This window comes from Chiloscyllium punctatum, chromosome 12 (assembly GCF_047496795.1).
Source record: "Chiloscyllium punctatum isolate Juve2018m chromosome 12, sChiPun1.3, whole genome shotgun sequence".
NCBI classification, from domain to species: domain Eukaryota; kingdom Metazoa; phylum Chordata; class Chondrichthyes; order Orectolobiformes; family Hemiscylliidae; genus Chiloscyllium; species Chiloscyllium punctatum.
Genome location: NC_092750.1, coordinates 64,601,188 through 64,622,200, shown reverse-complemented (window position 1 = coordinate 64,622,200; position 21,013 = coordinate 64,601,188). Strand labels below are relative to the sequence as shown.

At 54.8% G+C, this 21,013-nt stretch overlaps 1 protein-coding gene across 1 annotated transcript in view; it reads right to left on the bottom strand.

Annotated features, from left to right (window-relative positions):
* The window catches only part of zmynd10 (zinc finger, MYND-type containing 10), an 87,730-nt gene that overhangs the window by 48,840 nt on the left and 17,877 nt on the right, over positions 1–21,013 (bottom strand). Inside the window, exons 2-4 of the mRNA XM_072582671.1 lie at positions 5,026–5,134; positions 3,306–3,422; positions 1,488–1,541 (exon numbers count right to left, since the gene is read on the bottom strand). Coding sequence (XP_072438772.1) covers positions 1,488–1,541; positions 3,306–3,422; positions 5,026–5,134 — 280 coding nt within the window. The remainder of the gene's footprint in view (positions 1–1,487; positions 1,542–3,305; positions 3,423–5,025; positions 5,135–21,013) is intronic.

The window sequence follows — 21,013 nt, the reverse complement described above, 5'->3', positions numbered from 1 at the left end:
ATTTCCAGAGTCCCAGGATATTGTGTGGTCTGGGTAGGGTGGGTTAGGACTTCATCCCGCTTGCAATGTGGCATGGAGCTCTGCAATGCGATCTTTCTAGATCACTGCCATCTAGGATCCCCTGATACTTTCTCTTAAGCGTCCAAGACAATGAAATGATTGGACTTCAGGGATCAGAGAAAAATATTCGTATTTTCAGAAGAGTGCGATTAGTAACAGTGAGGTAGTAGGATCAGGAATTGTGTAAGAGTTCTCTTCCTTCTTCATGCTACACAGTGCAGAACAAAGAATCAGATTGTCTATGAGAACTGCAAAGGTTAATTGATTTGGAAATTATGCAAAACAATGAGTAATTAGTTCAGATATATTTGGAGTTTTCCAGGGCCATAGTTAGCATTTGGAACTGAGATGATGACTCTGTGCAGTAAACCCAAGTAAACATACAAGATTCTGAGGAGAATAAAACAAAGAGTCACAGGACTTGAAATGTTAACCTTTTTTTCCCTCGACAGGCATTGCCAGACCTGCTGAGTTTCTCGAGCAACTTCTAATTTTGCTTAAGATTCTAAGAGGGCTTGACAGAGTAGGTATTGAGATGTTTCTATTAGTGGGAGAAACATGAATCTCTGGTAGGAATATAATTAGAAAATAAGGGGAAGACCTAATTAAAATGGAGATGCAAAAGAATTTCTTCTCCCAGAAGGCAGTGATTGTCTGTAATTCTCTATGCCAAAGTTGTGAAAGTTGGATCACAAAGTATTTAAAAGAGGAGCTAGATACATTTTGGATACATTAAGGAGTTAAAGGCTATGAAGAGCTGGCACAAATGAGAGTGAGGCCTGAGGCAGATCCGCTATGATGTTACTGAGTAGCAGGGCAAGGTTGAATGGCCAAATGGCTGAATCTTGCTCGTGTTTCTTATGTTGTTATGCTATTTGCATTGTGTTTTGGTTGATGGTAACTCATACCATTGTTTACAGAGACTGATAAAACATTACATGGGTTAAAGTGGTTCCTGCCAGCAGTGCAAAATAGATAGCATATTTCATTGGCAGCCAGTTTTTCACCACATCCAATTTTCTTTTTGTTTTGAAGTTTACAGAATGTTATTTCAAAGTCTTCTTAGAGACTCATTTCTTAGTGTCACTGTTGCTTTTACTTAGGTTGAAGTTGTAATGTTTGGTAATATTTTCAAAATAAATGGAAAATTAAAACTGGAATAGTGAAAAGTTAATCGCTGATCACTGTGAGCCCACTGCACGGAGCTGGCACAGACTCATTTTATCTCTATCAATACTCCTGCATTTCTCAAATCCATTAAGTGCATTTTTCGAAAACCAAAATTATATTGACATTCAGACTTTGATGACCTTTAAAGTAAAAGAATGATGAGTATTTTTGTGAGGAAAATGAACAATTGAACACTCAAGATTATTAAAATTTGTTATTGGAACAGTTAGTTTAATTAAAATGTTTAATATACTCACCTTATGGTAAAGAATAGTTTCTAGGAGGTTAATGATGGTTGCTTCATGATGAATCTACATAACAAATAGGGTAAAAAAATTAAGAGATAGAGAGCTAACAAGAATATTCTGTCCGTGAGAAGTATTACATGATATTGAAACCATTCTCTGTATGAAGAATTGAATACATTAATAGCTCAAACATTGACAAATGACATCTGAGAAGTTGTCTGTGCTGTGTATAAACGTCAACACATCAAGACCCAAAACACTGCAATCACCATGCTGTAATGGTTGAAAGTCAGTTTCCATTCAGGGTTGCACTCACACAATGCACACTAAATAGCAACATCTAACTCTTTGGTTCATGAGTGGAAAGCTGAATTGCACTGGCTTCACAACTTCTGGGGTTTTATTACAAAGTTCAAATGACAGACTGTGTAATGGATATTTATAATGGAGGAAAAATTATTGTTAAAGTAGCTTAAGTCGGTCAAGGCTATGGCTAAAATTAGGTTTCCAATATCAGTGACCATTTTCTTTTGTGTTCGGTATGACTGCAGCCATTAGTGCACTGCTCTACCACCCACCCGCAATCATTTCAAATTTACTCAGTCCCCTTGGTGCCAGAGTATGATTACTGATTATCTTTAATAATAAAATTGTATCTCACCTACTTTGCATCGTGGCATTTCACATGATGTATTAAACAGCAAAAGTATAATAAATTTGTTTTGATATAGAAAAAATAATTACATAGAAAGAGGCCATTCTTCCAATCATGCCTATGCCAGCTTAGAAAGAACTATTCAACTCAATCTTACTTTCCAGTTCTTGGTTTGTTCCCTACAACACTTCAAGAGTATGCTCACATCTTATATTTAAAGTCTCTACTCCCCATTCAGTTGAGTTTCAGACCTTTGTCATCCTTTGGATGAAATAAATTCTCAACCCCTCTTTATTCTTATAGTGATTTACATAGGATTTCCTGATTGGGGCTGTTACTCTGATCCAATGAGGGAGCCTTGGCTGACTGATAAGGAATGTCAGACATCCTGTTCACTCAGAGCTGGCCTTGAGGAAGCTGAATCAATGTCAAGGACTATCCATGTGTGAATAAAGGGTGACCTTGTGGAGTTATTTCAATCCTAGGCCAATTAATTTAAATCTATATTCCCAAGACCTTGCTGCTAACCAAAATCATAGGGCCTTATTATTCAAACTATCTAGTTTCAAATTAATTTTAAACCTCAATTAAATGTCCTCTCAGCCTCCTGTGTTCCCAAGAAAATATTCTTAGGCTTATATACTCTTTCTTCATAGCTGTTATTCTCCATATCTGGCAATATCCTGGTAAATTCTGGTTAGTGTAGAGGGATGAGCTGAGAATAGTTCACAGGTTGGTATTGATCTACGTTCTATGTTCTAAATGTTTGTTCGCTCTTTAATGCAATCATATCCTTTGTAGTAAGTTTATCTGCACCTCGTGGAGTAAGAGAATGTCTTACACCTCTCTCCTGCTGTCAATCAAATATGGAGTTCTACAACTGTCATTGAGTCATCAGATAGACTTTATCCTTCAGACATTCAGGATCCTGTCACTATTAATGCATAGTTAGAAATGAGGTCTTAGGTCTTATGTGATGAAGAGTTACATCATCCATGGAAGAACTTCATCCTTCTCCCTTTAATTGTTTTACTCAAGTGAAATGTACTAGTGTTTGGTATACTGCCAAATTTTCTGACAGCAGTTTTGGATAGTTAGTTCGAAATTAACACTGGCAGAATTCAATTAATTGACTCCGATTGTGAAGACATTCAGTGGACTCTTTCACTCACCACAATATATATGGGGAAAGTGCCCTTTGGGTTGAAATCCTGGAGCTGACACAATATAGGAAACACTTTTTGTTTCCAGACCTCTACAGCAAGGAGTTCATGAATCAGTGTGGGGACCTGCAATGAAATCAATATATAAATGACAGCTATAAAATCTCATAGCAACACAAATCAATGGAAGGATTAGGCAGCAAGAAGGCTTTGTATCAAAGAGGCTATCCAACAGGTCAGCAACCTGGAATTTTAATATAGGATCAGGCCTTTTTCCTTGATACCGGTTAGTTTAATCCTCTCTATTTTCAGCACTGATAAGAAAGCTTGAGCATATAAAACATTCACTGCTCATGATATTTACGATTTTAGTCCCTGAAGTACCCTCAGTGTAGATGACAGCAAGAGTCGGTGTCAATCCAGGATTGAGCAAACCAGCATTGCTTTGGAAAGAAGGAACAACATGACAGAATGGATCAGACTGTGGCATTTGCAAATCAGCTGGTCATTAATCCTGATCTCTTTCAATCTAGATGCCTGCATAAGCATTTCTCTGTGGAACCATTACTTACTCCAAACATTTCCTGAGTTACCTGTGCTGCATTAGTTTGATAGGGAACTGTGGGCTGAATTCTCTGACCCTTTTATGGGCAGGAATGGAGGTACAAATGTATTTTTGAGACTGTCTCAATTTAAAAGCATGATCCCTACACTGGCAATAAGCATCAGGATGAGGGGAAGGCAGGGCAGGATTGTTGCAATCCTCTGCATGGATATTGATTAAACTTGTTAAAAACCTTATTTCGAAAGGCTGAGAATGGTATATTTAAAAGGGTGTATGTGATTCAGAAGCTGACGGTTTCTAAACATGCAAGTGGAGACTACACAATAGAGTACAGTCAGTCAAGGCATCATTCAGTCTCACAAGAGGGAAAACAGGATTTGGAAACCTGGTAAAGAGATGCCTCTCGTGCTGCACAAAAAGCACAGAGACAGGCAAAATGAAGTTGGCAGCCTTTAGCATCACATGAGCAGAAAGGCAAGGATAAGGCTGCCAAGGACAACTGGGCAGTCACTCACTCAAAAAGTAATCCTGCCCTGCCCTCAGTGGGGATACTATTGTCAGACTTTGGGCTTAATGGCAATGAGTGCAATACTCTCCACAGAAAAGGGAGTTCCTTGGATCAGGTGGTACATGAGGGAAAGGAGGAACAGGAAGCAGAGGAGACCATGCCTTCATCACAGGATTTAAAGACAGAGTTACTTGGAGATTATCAAGAAACAGCTTCACAAGAGATCACAACTCTTCAGGTAGAAAGTATTCACTCCAACACCGACTGTGCATAGATGGATCCTAGGGACAAGGCAAAACCCTAAAGACTTGGTTACCGACTCCTTTATGGGAGATCTAGACACTGACAATACCACCAGTTTAACACTGAATAGGAAAATTGCAGGAACTTCTGTTTCTGTGTAGTTAAGGCTAGATATCTGAAATTGTTGGAAAGACAGTAAAAGCCCATCAACATCTAAAACAAGAATGGAAAGATTTGGTTTTCAGATGCAAATTGTCTAATAACCTGCATGCATATGAGTCCATGGAAAAGATATAAAGTTGCACATGACAATGGAATTTAAAAGGAATCATTGGTGCACAGCTGTTGTCAGAATTTGATGGCTAGTCAGACATGCAAAATATTACTTGTGTTTTTTGCTTAACAAACTCTACCTTCCCATGAGAATAAATAGTTTCCTTGACAAATTCGTCCTGGTCAGCAGTGGCATTGATGATGGCCTGCATATTCAGCTTCTCGATGTATTCATGCTGTCTGAACCATCTGTGAACAATCGGCACATTTAGAAAACAAAGCAAACAATGAACATTCTTGTGGAGCAGTGATAGTGTCCCTACCTCTAAGCCAAGAGGCTCCGTTTCAAATCTCACCTGCTCCAGAGATGCGTCATTACATATATGGACATTTGGATTAAATTAAAAACAAAAAAAAATCAGGCAAGCAAACCAAGGTAATCCCACCAATCCTCTTTGAAATATCCACCTGAGAGGCAGACAGAACCACAGTTCAGCACCTAAACTGAAAGACCCACTTAGTACAGTATTGGAGTCCCAGGTTTATGTGCTCGAGTCCTGGAGTAGGTTTTATACTAAGAACATTCTGATTCAGGAACAAGTTTGCTATCAAGTAAGCAGTGGTTCACACAGTAGTCAGAAGCTCATAGAGTCATAGAGATGTACAGCACGGAAACAGACCCTTCGGTCCAACTCATTCATGTTATCTTGAAGTTAAATGTAGGATTAGTTTGGTTCAGCTCAGAAAATTGCCGTAGAGGTGGATGGAATTGGTGGCTCGGCAATGCAGCTTGTGGATTATGGCTTACATCTCCCCAATAGTTGGTTGCGGGAAATCTCTAACATCCAGCACTGGATGTTGAATAGATACCTGGCAACTTATAGGAGGTCTTGAGATGGATGTTGATGAGCTGGAGAATAACTTGACATTAGTTTTTGGATGATGCATTATGTACATGAGAGATTGATCGGAGCCAAGGTTAGACCCTTGGAGAACTCCAGTGGGTAAAAAATCAGGGAATGGAAATGGAAGACTTGAGATTGATTCTCCATTAATATAAGATAAGAATGGAACCAGGTGTGTGCAGTTCCAGATGGATAACATATGAGGGTCATTAGAAGATGGTTCATTCTGTCAAAGGCGGTCAAGGCTATGGCTAAAATTAGGTTTCCAATATCAGTGACCATTTTCTTTTGTGTTCGGTATGACTGCAGCCATTAGTGAACTGCTCTACCACCCACCCACAATCATTTGGGGAGGTTGGCAGGGGGAGATGGGAAATTGGCGGGAGAGGTGGGGTGATTGGCAGGGGGAGATGGCGAGATTGGCGGGGGAAATGGGGAGATTGGCAGGGGGAGATGGGAGGTTGGCGGGGGGAGATGGGGAGATTGGCAGGGAGATGGGAAATTGGCAGGAGAGGTGGGTAGATTGGCAGGGGGAGATGTGGAGATTGGCGGGGGAGATGGGGAGATTGGCAGGGGGAGATGGGGAGATTGGCAGGGGGAGATGGGGAGATTGGCAGGGAGATGGGAAATTGGCAGGGGGAGATGGGGAGATTGGCAGGGAGATGGGAAATTGGCAGGAGAGGTGGGTAGATTGGCAGGGGGAGATGTGGAGATTGGCGGGGCAGATGGGGAGATTGGCAGGGGGAGATGGGGAGATTGGCAGGGGGAGATGGGGAGATTGGCAGGGGGAGATGGGGAGATTGGCAGGGGGAGATGGGGAGATTGGCAGGGGCGATTGGCAGGGGAGTTGGGAAAATTGGTGGGGGAGATGGGGAGATTGACGGCGGAGATAGGGGGATGGGGAGATTGGCAGGGGGAGAAGGGGAGACTGGCAGGGGGAGATGGGGTGATGGGGGAATGGGGAAATTGGCGGGGGGAGATGGGGAGATTGGTGGGGGAAATGGTGAGATTGGTGGGGAGATGGGGAAATTGGCAGGGGCGATTAGCGAGGGAGTTGGGAAGATTGGTGGGGGAGATAGGGGGATGGGGAGATTAGCAGGGGGAGATGGGGAGATTGGCGGAGGAGATGGGGAGATAGGCAGTGAGAGAAGGGGAGATTGGCAGGGGGAGATGGGGAGACTGGCAGGGGGAGATGGGGTGATGGGGGAATGGGGAAATTGGCGGGGGGAGATGGGGAGATTGGCGGGGATATGGGGGGATGGAGAGATGGGGAGATTGGCGGGGGTAGATGGGGAGATTGACGGGGGAGATGGGGGATGGGGAGATGGTGATAAGGAGATTGGCAGGGGGGGGGTTGGGGAGATGGGGAGATATACAGGGGAGATGGGCAGAGAGATGGGGGGGTGGGGAGCTGAGGAGATTGGTGGGGGAGATGGAGGGAAGGGGGAGAAGGGGGGATAGGGAGATGGGGGGAATGGGGGGATGGGGAGATTGGCGGGGGAGATGGGCGGATAGGGCGATTGGCGGGGGAGATGGGGAGATGGGCAGGGGAAGATGGGTAGATGGGGGGATGGGTCGGTTGGCGGGGGAGATGGTGGGGATGGGGTGATTGGGGGATGGGAGATTGGCGGGGGAGATGGGGAGGTGGAGGGATGGGGAGGTGAGGAGATTGGCAGGGGAGATGGGGAGATTGGCGGGGGAGATGGGGAGGTGAGGAGATTGACGGGGGGAGAAGGGGAGATTGGTGGGGGAGATGGGGAGATTGGCGGGGAAGATGGGGAGATGGGGGGATGGAGAGATGGGGAGATGAGGAGATTGGCAGGGGAGATGGGGGATGGGGAGATGGTGATGGGGAGATTGGCGGGGGAGTTGGGGAGATTGGCAGTGGAGATGGGGAGATTGACGGGGAGATGGGGGGATGTGGAGATGAGGAGATTGGCGGGGGAGATGGGGAGATTGGCGGGAGAGATGGGATGGTGAGATTGGTGGGGAGATGGGGAGATTGGCGGGCGAGATGGAGAGTTTGGCGGGGGAGATGGGGAGATTGGCAGGGGGAGATGGGGAGATTGGCAGGGGGAGATGGGGAGATTGGCAGGGGGAAATGGGGAGATTGGCAGGGGGAAATGGGGAGATTGGCAGGGGGAAAATGGGGAGATTGGCAGGGGGAAAATGGGGAGATTGGCGGGAGAGGGGGGGGAGATTGGCGGGAGAGGGGGGGGAGATTGGCGGGAGAGGGGGGAGATTGGCGGGAGAGGGGGGAGATTGGCGGGAGAGGGGGGAGATTGGCGGGAGAGGGGGGCGGAGATTGGCGGGAGAAGGGGGGGAGATTGGCGGGAGAAGGGGGGGAGATTGGCGGGTGAGATGGGAAATTGGCAGGAGAGGTGGGGAGATTGGCAGGGGAGATGGGGAGATTGGCAGTGGGAGATGGGGAGATGGGCCGGGGAGATGGGGAGATTGGCGGGGGAGATGAGGAAATTGGGGGAGATGGAGGATGGGGAGATCGGCAGGGGGAGATGGGGAGATGGGGAGATGAGGAGATTGGTGGGGGAAATTGGGAAATGGGGAGATGAGGAGATTGGCGGGGGGAGATGGGGAGATTGGCTGGGGAGATGAGGAGATTGGCTGGGGAGATGAGGAGATTGGCTGGGGAGATGAGGAGATTGGCTGGGGAGATGAGGAGATTGGCTGGGGAGATGAGGAGATTGGCTGGGGAGATGGGGAGATTGGCTGGGGAGATGGGGAGATTGGCTGGGGAGATGGGGAGATTGGCTGGGGAGATGGGGAGATTGGCTGGGGAGATGGGGAGATTGGCTGGGGAGATGGGGAGATTGGCTGGGGAGATGGGGAGATTGGCTGGGGAGATGGGGAGATTGGCTGGGGAGATGGGGAGATTGGCTGGGGGAGATGGGGAGATTGGCGGGAGATATGGGGGGATGGGGAGATTGGCGGGGAGATGGGGAGATGAGGAGATTGGTGGTGGAGATGGGGTGATGGGGGGATGGGGAGATTGGCAGGCGCAGTTGGGGAGATGGTGGAAATGTGGAGGTTGGCAGGGGAGATGAGGAGATTGGCGGGGGAGATGGGCGGAAGGGGAGATGAGGAGATTGGCGGGAGGAGATGGGGAGATTGGCAGGGGGAGATTGGCAGGGGAGATGGGGAGATGGGGAAATGGGGGAAAGGGGGAGATGGGGAGGAAGGGGAGATGAGGAGATTGGCGGGGGGAGATGGGGAGATTGGCCGGGGAGATGGGGGGATGGGGAGATTGGCAGGGGAGATGGGGAGATGGGTAAATGGGGGGAAATGGGGAGATGGGGAGATGTGGAGATTGGTGGGGTAGATGGGGAAATGGGGAGATGAGAAGATTGGCGGGGGGTGATGGGGAGATTGGCGGGGGATATGGGGAGATGGAGGGATGGGGAGATTGGCAGGGGAGATGGGGAGATTGGCAGGGAAGTTGGGGGGATAGGGAGATCGGCGGGGGAGTTGGGGGGAATGGGGAGATTGGCAGGGAGATGGGGAGATTGGCGGGGGAGATGGCAAGATGAGGAGATTAGCGGGGGGAGATGGGGAGATTGGCAGATGGAGATGGGGAGATTGGCGGGGAGATGGGGAGACTGGCAGGAGGGGATGGGGAGATTGGCGGGGAAGATGGGGGGGATGTGGAGATTAGCAGGGGGAGATGGGGAGATTGGCGGGGGAGATGGGGAGATGAGAAGATTGGCGGGGGAAGATGGAGAGATTGGCGGGGAGATGGGGAGATTGGTGGGGGAGATGGGGGGATGGGGAGATGGGGGGATTGGCAGGGGAGATTGGTGGGGGAGATGGGGTGATAGGGAGATTGGCAGGGGAGATGGGGAGATGGGGAAATGGGGGGAGTGGGGAGATGGGGAGATTGGTGGGGGAGATGGGGGGATGGGGAGATGAGGAGATTGGTGGGGTAGATGGGGAAATGAGAAGATGGGCGGGGGGGTGATGGGGAGATTGGCGGGGGATATGGGGAGATGGGGGGATGGGGAGATTGGCAGGGGGAGTTGGGGAGATGGTGGAAATGGGGTGATTGGCAGGGGAGATGGGGAGATTGGCGGGGGAGATGGGGAGATTGGCGGGGGGAGATGGGGAGTTTGGCAGGGGAGATGGGGAATGGGGAGATTGGAAAATGGGAATGGGGAGAAGAGGAAATTGGCCGTGGAGATGGGGTGATGGGGGGATGGGGAGATTGGCGGGGGAGATGGGGGTAAGGTGGGATTGGCGGGGGAGATGGGTGATCGGATGGTGAGATTGGCGGGGAGATGGGGAGATTGGCGGGGGAGATGAGGAAATTGGGGGAGATGGAGGATGGGGAGATCAGCAGGGGGAGATGGGGGGATGGGGAGATGAGGAGATTGGTGGGGGAAATTGGGAAATGGGGAGATGAGGAGATTGGCGGGGGGAGATGGGGAGATTGGCTGGGGAGATGAGGAGATTGGCTGGGGAGATGAGGAGATTGGCTGGGGAGATGAGGAGATTGGCTGGGGAGATGAGGAGATTGGCTGGGGAGATGAGGAGATTGGCTGGGGAGATGAGGAGATTGGCTGGGGAGATGAGGAGATTGGCTGGGGAGATGAGGAGATTGGCTGGGGAGATGAGGAGATTGGCTGGGGAGATGAGGAGATTGGCTGGGGAGATGGGGAGATTGGCTGGGGAGATGGGGAGATTGGCTGGGGAGATGGGGAGATTGGCTGGGGAGATGGGGAGATTGGCTGGGGAGATGGGGAGATTGGCTGGGGAGATGGGGAGATTGGCTGGGGAGATGGGGAGATTGGCTGGGGAGATTGGCTGGGGAGATGGGGAGATTGGCTGGGGAGATGGGGAGATTGGCGGGGAGATGGGGAGATGAGGAGATTGGTGGTGGAGATGGGGTGATGGGGGGATGGGGAGATTGGCGGGGGAGATGGGGAGATTGGCGGGGGAGATGGGGAGATTGACGGGGGAGATGGGGAGATTGACGGGGGAGATGGGGAAATTGACGGGGGAGATGGGGAGATTGACGGGGGAGATGGGGAGATTGACGGGGGAGATGGGGAGATTGACGGGGGAGATGGGGAGATTAGTGGGAGAGATGAGGGGATGGGGAGATGGGGAGATTGGTGGGGGAGATGGGTGGATGGAGAGATGGGGGGATGGGAGATTGGTGGGGGAGATGGGGAGATTGGCGGGGCAGATGGAGAGATGGAGGGATGGGGAGTTGAGGAGATTGGCAGGGCAGATGGGGAGATTGGCGGGGGAGATGGGGAGATGGGGAGGTCAGGAGATTGGCGGGGGGAGAAGGGGAGATTGGCGGGGGAGATGGAGGGAATGGGGTGGATGGGGGGATGGGGAGATTGGCGGGGGAGATTTGGGCATGGGGAGACTGACGGAGGAGATGGGGGGATGGGGAGATTGGCAGGGAGATGGGGAGATTGGCGGGGGCGATTGGCAGGGGAGTTGGGAAGATTTGTTGCTGAGATGGGGAGATGGGGGGATGGGGAAATTGGCAGGGGAGATGGGGAGATTGGCGGAGGAGATGGGGAGATTGGCGGGGAGATGTGGGGATGGGGAGACTGGGAGGAGGAGATGGGGGATGGGGAGATTGGCAGGGAAGATGGGGGGGATGGGGAGATTGGCGGGGGAGATGGGGTGATGGGGGGATGGGGAGATGGGGAGATTGGCGGGGGAGATGGGGTGATTGGCGGGAGAGATGGGATGGTGAGATTGGTGTGGAGATGGGGAGATTGACGGGGGAGATGGGGAGATTGACGGGGGAGATGGGGAGATTGACGGGGGAGATGCGATGGTGAGATTGGTGTGGAGATGGGGAGATTGACGGGGGAGATGGGGAGATTGACGGGGGCGATGGGGAGATTGGTGGGGGCGATGGGGAGATTGGTGGGGGCGATGGGGGTTGGGGAGATTGGCGGGAGAGATGGGGAGATGGGGAGATTGGCAGGGGAGATGGGGAGATGGAGGGATGGGGAGATTGGCGAGGGAGATGAAGGGATGGGGAGATGGGAGGGATGGGGAGATTGGTGAGGGAGATGGGTGGATGGGGAGATGAGGAGATTGGCGGGGGGAGATGGGGAGATGAGGAGTTTGGCGGGTGAGATGGGGGGATGGGGAGATGAGGAGATTGGTGGAGTAGATGGGGAAATGGGGAAATGAGAAGATTGGCGGGGGGTGATGGGGAGATTGGCAGGGGATATGGGGAGATGGGGGACTGGGGAGATTGGCGGGGAGATGGGGAGATGGAGGGATGGGGAGACTGGCAGGGAGATGGGAAGATTGGCACAGGAGATGTGGAGATGGGGGGATGGGGAGATTGGCAGGCGCAGTTGGGGAGATGGTGGAAATGTGGAGGTTGGCAGGGGAGATGAGGAGATTGGCGGGGGAGATGGGCGGAAGGGGAGATGAGGAGATTGGCGGGAGGAGATGGGGAGATTGGCAGGGGGAGATTGGCAGGGGAGATGGGGAGATGGGGAAATGGGGGAAAGGGGGAGATGGGGAGGAAGGGGAGATGAGGAGATTGGCGGGGGGAGATGGGGAGATTGGCCGGGGAGATGGGGGGATGGGGAGATTGGCAGGGGAGATGGGGAGATGGGTAAATGGGGGGAAATGGGGAGATGGGGAGATGTGGAGATTGGTGGGGTAGATGGGGAAATGGGGAGATGAGAAGATTGGCGGGGGGTGATGGGGAGATTGGCGGGGGATATGGGGAGATGGAGGGATGGGGAGATTGGCAGGGGAGATGGGGAGATTGGCAGGGAAGTTGGGGGGATAGGGAGATCGGCGGGGGAGTTGGGGGGAATGGGGAGATTGGCAGGGAGATGGGGAGATTGGCGGGGGAGATGGCAAGATGAGGAGATTAGCGGGGGGAGATGGGGAGATTGGCAGATGGAGATGGGGAGATTGGCGGGGAGATGGGGAGACTGGCAGGAGGGGATGGGGAGATTGGCGGGGAAGATGGGGGGGATGTGGAGATTAGCAGGGGGAGATGGGGAGATTGGCGGGGGAGATGGGGAGATGAGAAGATTGGCGGGGGAAGATGGAGAGATTGGCGGGGAGATGGGGAGATTGGTGGGGGAGATGGGGGGATGGGGAGATGGGGGGATTGGCAGGGGAGATTGGTGGGGGAGATGGGGTGATAGGGAGATTGGCAGGGGAGATGGGGAGATGGGGAAATGGGGGGAGTGGGGAGATGGGGAGATTGGTGGGGGAGATGGGGGGATGGGGAGATGAGGAGATTGGTGGGGTAGATGGGGAAATGAGAAGATGGGCGGGGGGGTGATGGGGAGATTGGCGGGGGATATGGGGAGATGGGGGGATGGGGAGATTGGCAGGGGGAGTTGGGGAGATGGTGGAAATGGGGTGATTGGCAGGGGAGATGGGGAGATTGGCGGGGGAGATGGGGAGATTGGCGGGGGGAGATGGGGAGTTTGGCAGGGGAGATGGGGAATGGGGAGATTGGAAAATGGGAATGGGGAGAAGAGGAAATTGGCCGTGGAGATGGGGTGATGGGGGGATGGGGAGATTGGCGGGGGAGATGGGGGTAAGGTGGGATTGGCGGGGGAGATGGGTGATCGGATGGTGAGATTGGCGGGGAGATGGGGAGATTGGCGGGGGAGATGAGGAAATTGGGGGAGATGGAGGATGGGGAGATCAGCAGGGGGAGATGGGGGGATGGGGAGATGAGGAGATTGGTGGGGGAAATTGGGAAATGGGGAGATGAGGAGATTGGCGGGGGGAGATGGGGAGATTGGCTGGGGAGATGAGGAGATTGGCTGGGGAGATGAGGAGATTGGCTGGGGAGATGAGGAGATTGGCTGGGGAGATGAGGAGATTGGCTGGGGAGATGAGGAGATTGGCTGGGGAGATGAGGAGATTGGCTGGGGAGATGAGGAGATTGGCTGGGGAGATGAGGAGATTGGCTGGGGAGATGAGGAGATTGGCTGGGGAGATGAGGAGATTGGCTGGGGAGATGGGGAGATTGGCTGGGGAGATGGGGAGATTGGCTGGGGAGATGGGGAGATTGGCTGGGGAGATGGGGAGATTGGCTGGGGAGATGGGGAGATTGGCTGGGGAGATGGGGAGATTGGCTGGGGAGATTGGCTGGGGAGATGGGGAGATTGGCTGGGGAGATGGGGAGATTGGCGGGGAGATGGGGAGATGAGGAGATTGGTGGTGGAGATGGGGTGATGGGGGGATGGGGAGATTGGCGGGGGAGATGGGGAGATTGGCGGGGGAGATGGGGAGATTGACGGGGGAGATGGGGAGATTGACGGGGGAGATGGGGAAATTGACGGGGGAGATGGGGAGATTGACGGGGGAGATGGGGAGATTGACGGGGGAGATGGGGAGATTGACGGGGGAGATGGGGAGATTAGTGGGAGAGATGAGGGGATGGGGAGATGGGGAGATTGGTGGGGGAGATGGGTGGATGGAGAGATGGGGGGATGGGAGATTGGTGGGGGAGATGGGGAGATTGGCGGGGCAGATGGAGAGATGGAGGGATGGGGAGTTGAGGAGATTGGCAGGGCAGATGGGGAGATTGGCGGGGGAGATGGGGAGATGGGGAGGTCAGGAGATTGGCGGGGGGAGAAGGGGAGATTGGCGGGGGAGATGGAGGGAATGGGGTGGATGGGGGGATGGGGAGATTGGCGGGGGAGATTTGGGCATGGGGAGACTGACGGAGGAGATGGGGGGATGGGGAGATTGGCAGGGAGATGGGGAGATTGGCGGGGGCGATTGGCAGGGGAGTTGGGAAGATTTGTTGCTGAGATGGGGAGATGGGGGGATGGGGAAATTGGCAGGGGAGATGGGGAGATTGGCGGAGGAGATGGGGAGATTGGCGGGGAGATGTGGGGATGGGGAGACTGGGAGGAGGAGATGGGGGATGGGGAGATTGGCAGGGAAGATGGGGGGGATGGGGAGATTGGCGGGGGAGATGGGGTGATGGGGGGATGGGGAGATGGGGAGATTGGCGGGGGAGATGGGGTGATTGGCGGGAGAGATGGGATGGTGAGATTGGTGTGGAGATGGGGAGATTGACGGGGGAGATGGGGAGATTGACGGGGGAGATGGGGAGATTGACGGGGGAGATGCGATGGTGAGATTGGTGTGGAGATGGGGAGATTGACGGGGGAGATGGGGAGATTGACGGGGGCGATGGGGAGATTGGTGGGGGCGATGGGGAGATTGGTGGGGGCGATGGGGGTTGGGGAGATTGGCGGGAGAGATGGGGAGATGGGGAGATTGGCAGGGGAGATGGGGAGATGGAGGGATGGGGAGATTGGCGAGGGAGATGAAGGGATGGGGAGATGGGAGGGATGGGGAGATTGGTGAGGGAGATGGGTGGATGGGGAGATGAGGAGATTGGCGGGGGGAGATGGGGAGATGAGGAGTTTGGCGGGTGAGATGGGGGGATGGGGAGATGAGGAGATTGGTGGAGTAGATGGGGAAATGGGGAAATGAGAAGATTGGCGGGGGGTGATGGGGAGATTGGCAGGGGATATGGGGAGATGGGGGACTGGGGAGATTGGCGGGGAGATGGGGAGATGGAGGGATGGGGAGACTGGCAGGGAGATGGGAAGATTGGCACAGGAGATGTGGAGATGGGGGGATGGGGAGATTGGCAGGCGCAGTTGGGGAGATGGTGGAAATGTGGAGGTTGGCAGGGGAGATGAGGAGATTGGCGGGGGAGATGGGCGGAAGGGGAGATGAGGAGATTGGCGGGAGGAGATGGGGAGATTGGCAGGGGGAGATTGGCAGGGGAGATGGGGAGATGGGGAAATGGGGGAAAGGGGGAGATGGGGAGGAAGGGGAGATGAGGAGATTGGCGGGGGGAGATGGGGAGATTGGCCGGGGAGATGGGGGGATGGGGAGATTGGCAGGGGAGATGGGGAGATGGGGAAATGGGGGGAAATGGGGAGATGGGGAGATGTGGAGATTGGTGGGGTAGATGGGGAAATGGGGAGATGAGAAGATTGGCGGGGGGTGATGGGGAGATTGGCGGGGGATATGGGGAGATGGAGGGATGGGGAGATTGGCAGGGGAGATGGGGAGATTGGCAGGGAAGTTGGGGGGATAGGGAGATCGGCGGGGGAGTTGGGGGGAATGGGGAGATTGGCAGGGAGATGGGGAGATTGGCGGGGGAGATGGCAAGATGAGGAGATTAGCGGGGGGAGATGGGGAGATTGGCAGGGGGAGATGGGGAGATTGGCGGGGAGATGGGGAGACTGGCAGGAGGGGATGGGGAGATTGGCGGGGAAGATGGGGGGGATGTGGAGATTAGCAGGGGGAGATGGGGAGATTGGCGGGGGAGATGGGGAGATGAGAAGATTGGCGGGGGAAGATGGAGAGATTGGCGGGGAGATGGGGAGATTGGTGGGGGAGATGGGGGGATGGGGAGATGGGGGGATTGGCAGGGGAGATTGGTGGGGGAGATGGGGTGATAGGGAGATTGGCAGGGGAGATGGGGAGATGGGGAAATGGGGGGAGTGGGGAGATGGGGAGATTGGTGGGGGAGATGGGGGGATGGGGAGATGAGGAGATTGGTGGGGTAGATGGAGAAATGGGGAAATGAGAAGATGGGCGGGGGGGGGTGATGGGGAGATTGGCGGGGGATATGGGGAGATGGGGGGATGGGGAGATTGGCAGGGGGAGTTGGGGAGATGGTGGAAATGGGGTGATTGGCAGGGGAGATGGGGAGATTGGCGGGGGAGATGGGGAGATTGGCGGGGGGAGATGGGGAGTTTGGCAGGGGAGATGGGGGGATGGGGAGATTGACAGGAGAGATGGGGAGATGGGCAGTGGAGATGGGGAGATTGGCGAGGGAGATGAGGGGATGGGGACATGGGGAGATTGGTGGGGGAGATGGGTGGATGGGGAGATGGGGTGAAGGGGAGATGGGGGGATGTGGAGATGGAATGGGAGATTGGCAGGGGAGATGGGGAGGTGAGGAGATTGGCGGGGGGAGAAGGGGAGATTGTCGGGGGAGATGGAGAGATGGGGGGTAATGGGGGTGATGGAGAGATGGGGAGATTAGCGTGGGAGATGGGGGGGATAGGGAGATTGGCGGGGGAGATGGGGGATAGGGAGATCGGTGGGGGAGATGGGGGGATGGGGAGATTGGCAGGGAGATGGGGAGATTGGGCGGGGGAGATGGCGAGATGAGGAGATTAGCGGGGGGAGATGGGGAGATTGGCAGGGGGAGATGGGGAGACTGGCAGGAGGGGATGGGGAGATTGGCGGGGAAGATGGGGGGGATATGGAGATTAGCAGGGGGAGATGGGGAGATTGGCGGGGGAGATGGGGAGATGAGAAGATTGGCGGGGGGAGATGGGGAGATTAGCGGGGAGATGGAGGGATGGAGAGATTGGCAGGCAGATGGGGAGATTGGCAGGGAGATGGGAAGATTGGCACGGGAGATGGGGGGAAGATGGGGAGATTGGCGGGGGAGATGGGGTGATGGGGAGATTGGCGGGGGAGATGGGGGGATGGGGAGATGAGGAGATTGGTGGGGTAGATGGGGAAATGGGGAGATGAAAAGATTGGTGGGGGGTGATGGGGAGATTGGCGGGGGATATTGGGAGATTGGCAGGGAGATGGGGAGATGGACGGATGGGGAGATTGGCAGGGAAATGGGAAGATTGGCACAGGAGATGTGGAGATGGGGGGATGGGGAGATTGGCAGGGGGAGATGGGGAGATGGTGGAAATGGGGAGATTGGCAGGGCAGATGGGGAGATTGGCAGGGGGAGATGGGGGGATGGGGAGATTGGCAGGGGAGATGGGGAGATGGGGAAATGGGGGGATTAGGGAGATGGGGAGATGAGGAGATGAGGAGATTGGCGGTGGAGATGGGGTGATTGGCGGGAGAGATGGGATGGTGAGATTGGCGGGCGAGATGGGGAGATTGGCGGGCGAGATGGGGAGTTTGGCGGGCGAGATGGGGAGTTTGGCGGGGGAGATGGGGAGTTTGGCGGGGGAGATGGGGAGTTTGGCGGGGGAGATGGGGAAATTGGCAGGGGAAGATGGGGAAATTGGCAGGGGAAGATGGGGAAATTGGCAGGGGAAGATGGGGAAATTGGCAGGGGAAGATGGGGAAATTGGCAGGGGAAGATGGGGAGATTGGCAGGGGGAGATGGGGAGATTGGCAGGGGGAGATGGGGAGATTGGCAGGGGGAGATGGGGAGATTGGCAGGGGGAGATGGGGAGATTGGCAGGGGGAGATGGGGAGATTGGCAGGGGGAAATGGGGAGATTGGCAGGGGGAAAATGGGGAGATTGGCAGGGGGAAAATGGGGAGATTGGCAGGGGGAAAATGGGGAGATTGGCAGGGGGAAAATGGGGAGATTGGCAGGGGGAAAATGGGGAGATTGGCAGGGGGAAAATGGGGAGATTGGCAGGGGGAAAATGGGGAGATTGGCAGGGGGAAAATGGGAAGATTGGCAGGGGGAAAATGGGGAGATTGGCGGGAGAGGGGGGGAGATTGGCGGGAGAGGGGGGAGATTGGCGGGAGAGGGGGGAGATTGGCGGGGGAGATGGAAAATTGGCAGGAGAGGTGGGGAGATTAGCAGGGGTGATGGAGAGATTGGTGGGGCAGATGGGGAGATTGGCGGGGGGAGATGGGGAGATTGGCAGGGAAGATGGGCAGATTGGCAGTGGGAGATGGGGAGATGGGCCGGGGAGATGGGAAGATTGGCGGGGGAGATGAGGAAATTGGCGGAGATGGAGGATGGGGAGATCGGCAGGGGGAGATGGGGGGATGGGAAGATGAGGAGATTGGTGGGGGAAATTGGGAAATGGGGAGATGAGGAGATTGGCGGGGGGAGATGGGGAGATTGGCAGTGGTAGATGGGGAGATTGGCGGGGAGATGGAGAGATTGGCTGGGGAGATGAGGAGATTGGCTGGGGAGATGAGGAGATTGGCTGGGGAGATGGGGAGATTGGCGGGAGATGTGGGGGGGATGGGGAGATTGGCGGGGAGATGGGGAGATGGGGAAATGGGGGGATGGGGAGATTGGCGGGGGAGATGGGGAGATTGACGGGGGAGATGCGGAGATTGACGGGGGAGATGGGGAGATTGACGGGGGAGATGGGGAGATTGACGGGGGAGATGGGGAGATTGACGGGGGAGATGGGGAGATTGACGGGGGAGATGGGGAGATTGACGGGGGAGATGGGGAGATTGACGGGGGAGATGGGGAGATTGACGGGGAGATGGGGAGATTGACGGGGAGATGGGGAGATTGACGGGGGAGATGGGGAGATTAGTGGGAGAGATGAGGGGATGGGGAGATGGGGAGATTGGTGGGGGAGATGGGTGGATGGAGAGATGGGGGGATGGGAGATTGGTGGGGGAGATGGGGAGATTGGCGGGGCAGTTGGAGAGATGGAGGGATGGGGAGTTGAGGAGATTGGCTGGGCAGATGGGGAGATTGGCGGGGGAGATGGAGGGAAGGGAAAGATTGGCGGGGGAGATGGGGAGATGATGGATGGGGGAATGGGGGGATGGGGTATGGTGAGATGGGGAGATTGGCGGGGGAGATGGGGGGGATAGGGAGATTGCCGGGGGAGATGGGGAGATTGGTGGGGGAGATGGGGGGATGGGGAGATGAGGAGATTGGTGGGGGAAATGGAAATGGGGAGATGAGAAGATTGGCGGGGGGAGATTGGGAGATTGGCGGGGAGATGGAGGGACGGGGAGATTGGCAGGGAGATGGGAAGATTGGCACGGGAGATGTGGAGATGGGGGATGGGGAGATTGGCAGGGGAGTTGTTGAGATGGTGGAAATGGGGAGATGACGAGATGGGCGGGGGAGATGGGGAGATTGGCGGGGGAGATGGGGAGATTGGCGGGGGAGATGGGGAAATGGGGGGAATGGGGAGATGAGGAGATTGGCGGGGGAGATGGGGTGATGGGGAGATGAGGAGATTGGTGGGGTAGATGGGGAAATGGGGAGATGAGAAGATTGGCGAGGGGAGATGAGAAGATTGGCGGGGGGAGATGGGGGGATGGGGAGATTGGCGGGAGAGATGGGAAAATGGGGGGAACGGGGAGATGAGGAGATTGGCGGTGGAGATAGGGTGATGGGGGGATGAGGAGATTGGTGGGGTAGATGGGGAAATGGGGAGATGAGAAGATTGGCGAGGGGAGATGGGGAAATTGGCAGGGGGAGATGGGGGGATTGGCAGGGGGAGATGGGGAGATTGGCGGGGAGATGGAGAGATTGGCTGGGGAGATGAGGAGATTGGCTGGGGAGATGAGGAGATTGGCTGGGGAGATGGGGAGATTGGCGGGAGATGTGGGGGGGATGGGGAGATTGGCGGGGAGATGGGGAGATGGGGAAATGGGGGGATGGGGAGATTGGCGGGGGAGATGGGGAGATTGGCGGGGGAGATGGGGAGATTGACGGGGGAGATGGGGAGATTGACGGGGGAGATGGGGAGATTGACGGGGGAGATGGGGAGATTGACGGGGGAGATGGGGAGATTGACGGGGGAGATGGGGAGATTGACGGGGGAGATGGGGAGATTAGTGGGAGAGATGAGGGGATGGGGAGATGGGGAGATTGGTGGGGGAGATGGGTGGATGGAGAGATGGGGGGATGGGAGATTGGTGGGGGAGATGGGGAGATTGGCGGGGCAGTTGGAGAGATGGAGGGATGGGGAGTTGAGGAGATTGGCTGGGCAGATGGGGAGATTGGCGGGGGAGATGGAGGGAAGGGAAAGATTGGCGGGGGAGATGGGGAGATGATGGATGGGGGAATGGGGGGATGGGGTATGGTGAGATGGGGAGATTGGCGGGGGAGATGGGGGGGATAGGGAGATTGCCGGGGGAGATGGGGGTATGGGGAGATTGGCGGAGGAGATGGGGGGATGGGGAGACTGGCAAGAGGAGATGGGGAGATTGGTGGGGGAGATGGGGGGATGGGGAGATGAGGAGATTGGTGGGGGAAATGGAAATGGGGAGATGAGAAGATTGGCGGGGGGAGATTGGGAGATTGGCGGGGAGATGGAGGGACGGGGAGATTGGCAGGGAGATGGGAAGATTGGCACGGGAGATGTGGAGATGGGGGATGGGGAGATTGGCAGGGGAGTTGTTGAGATGGTGGAAATGGGGAGATGACGAGATGGGCGGGGGAGATGGGGAGATTGGCGGGGGAGATGGGGAGATTGGCGGGGGAGATGGGGAAATGGGGGGAATGGGGA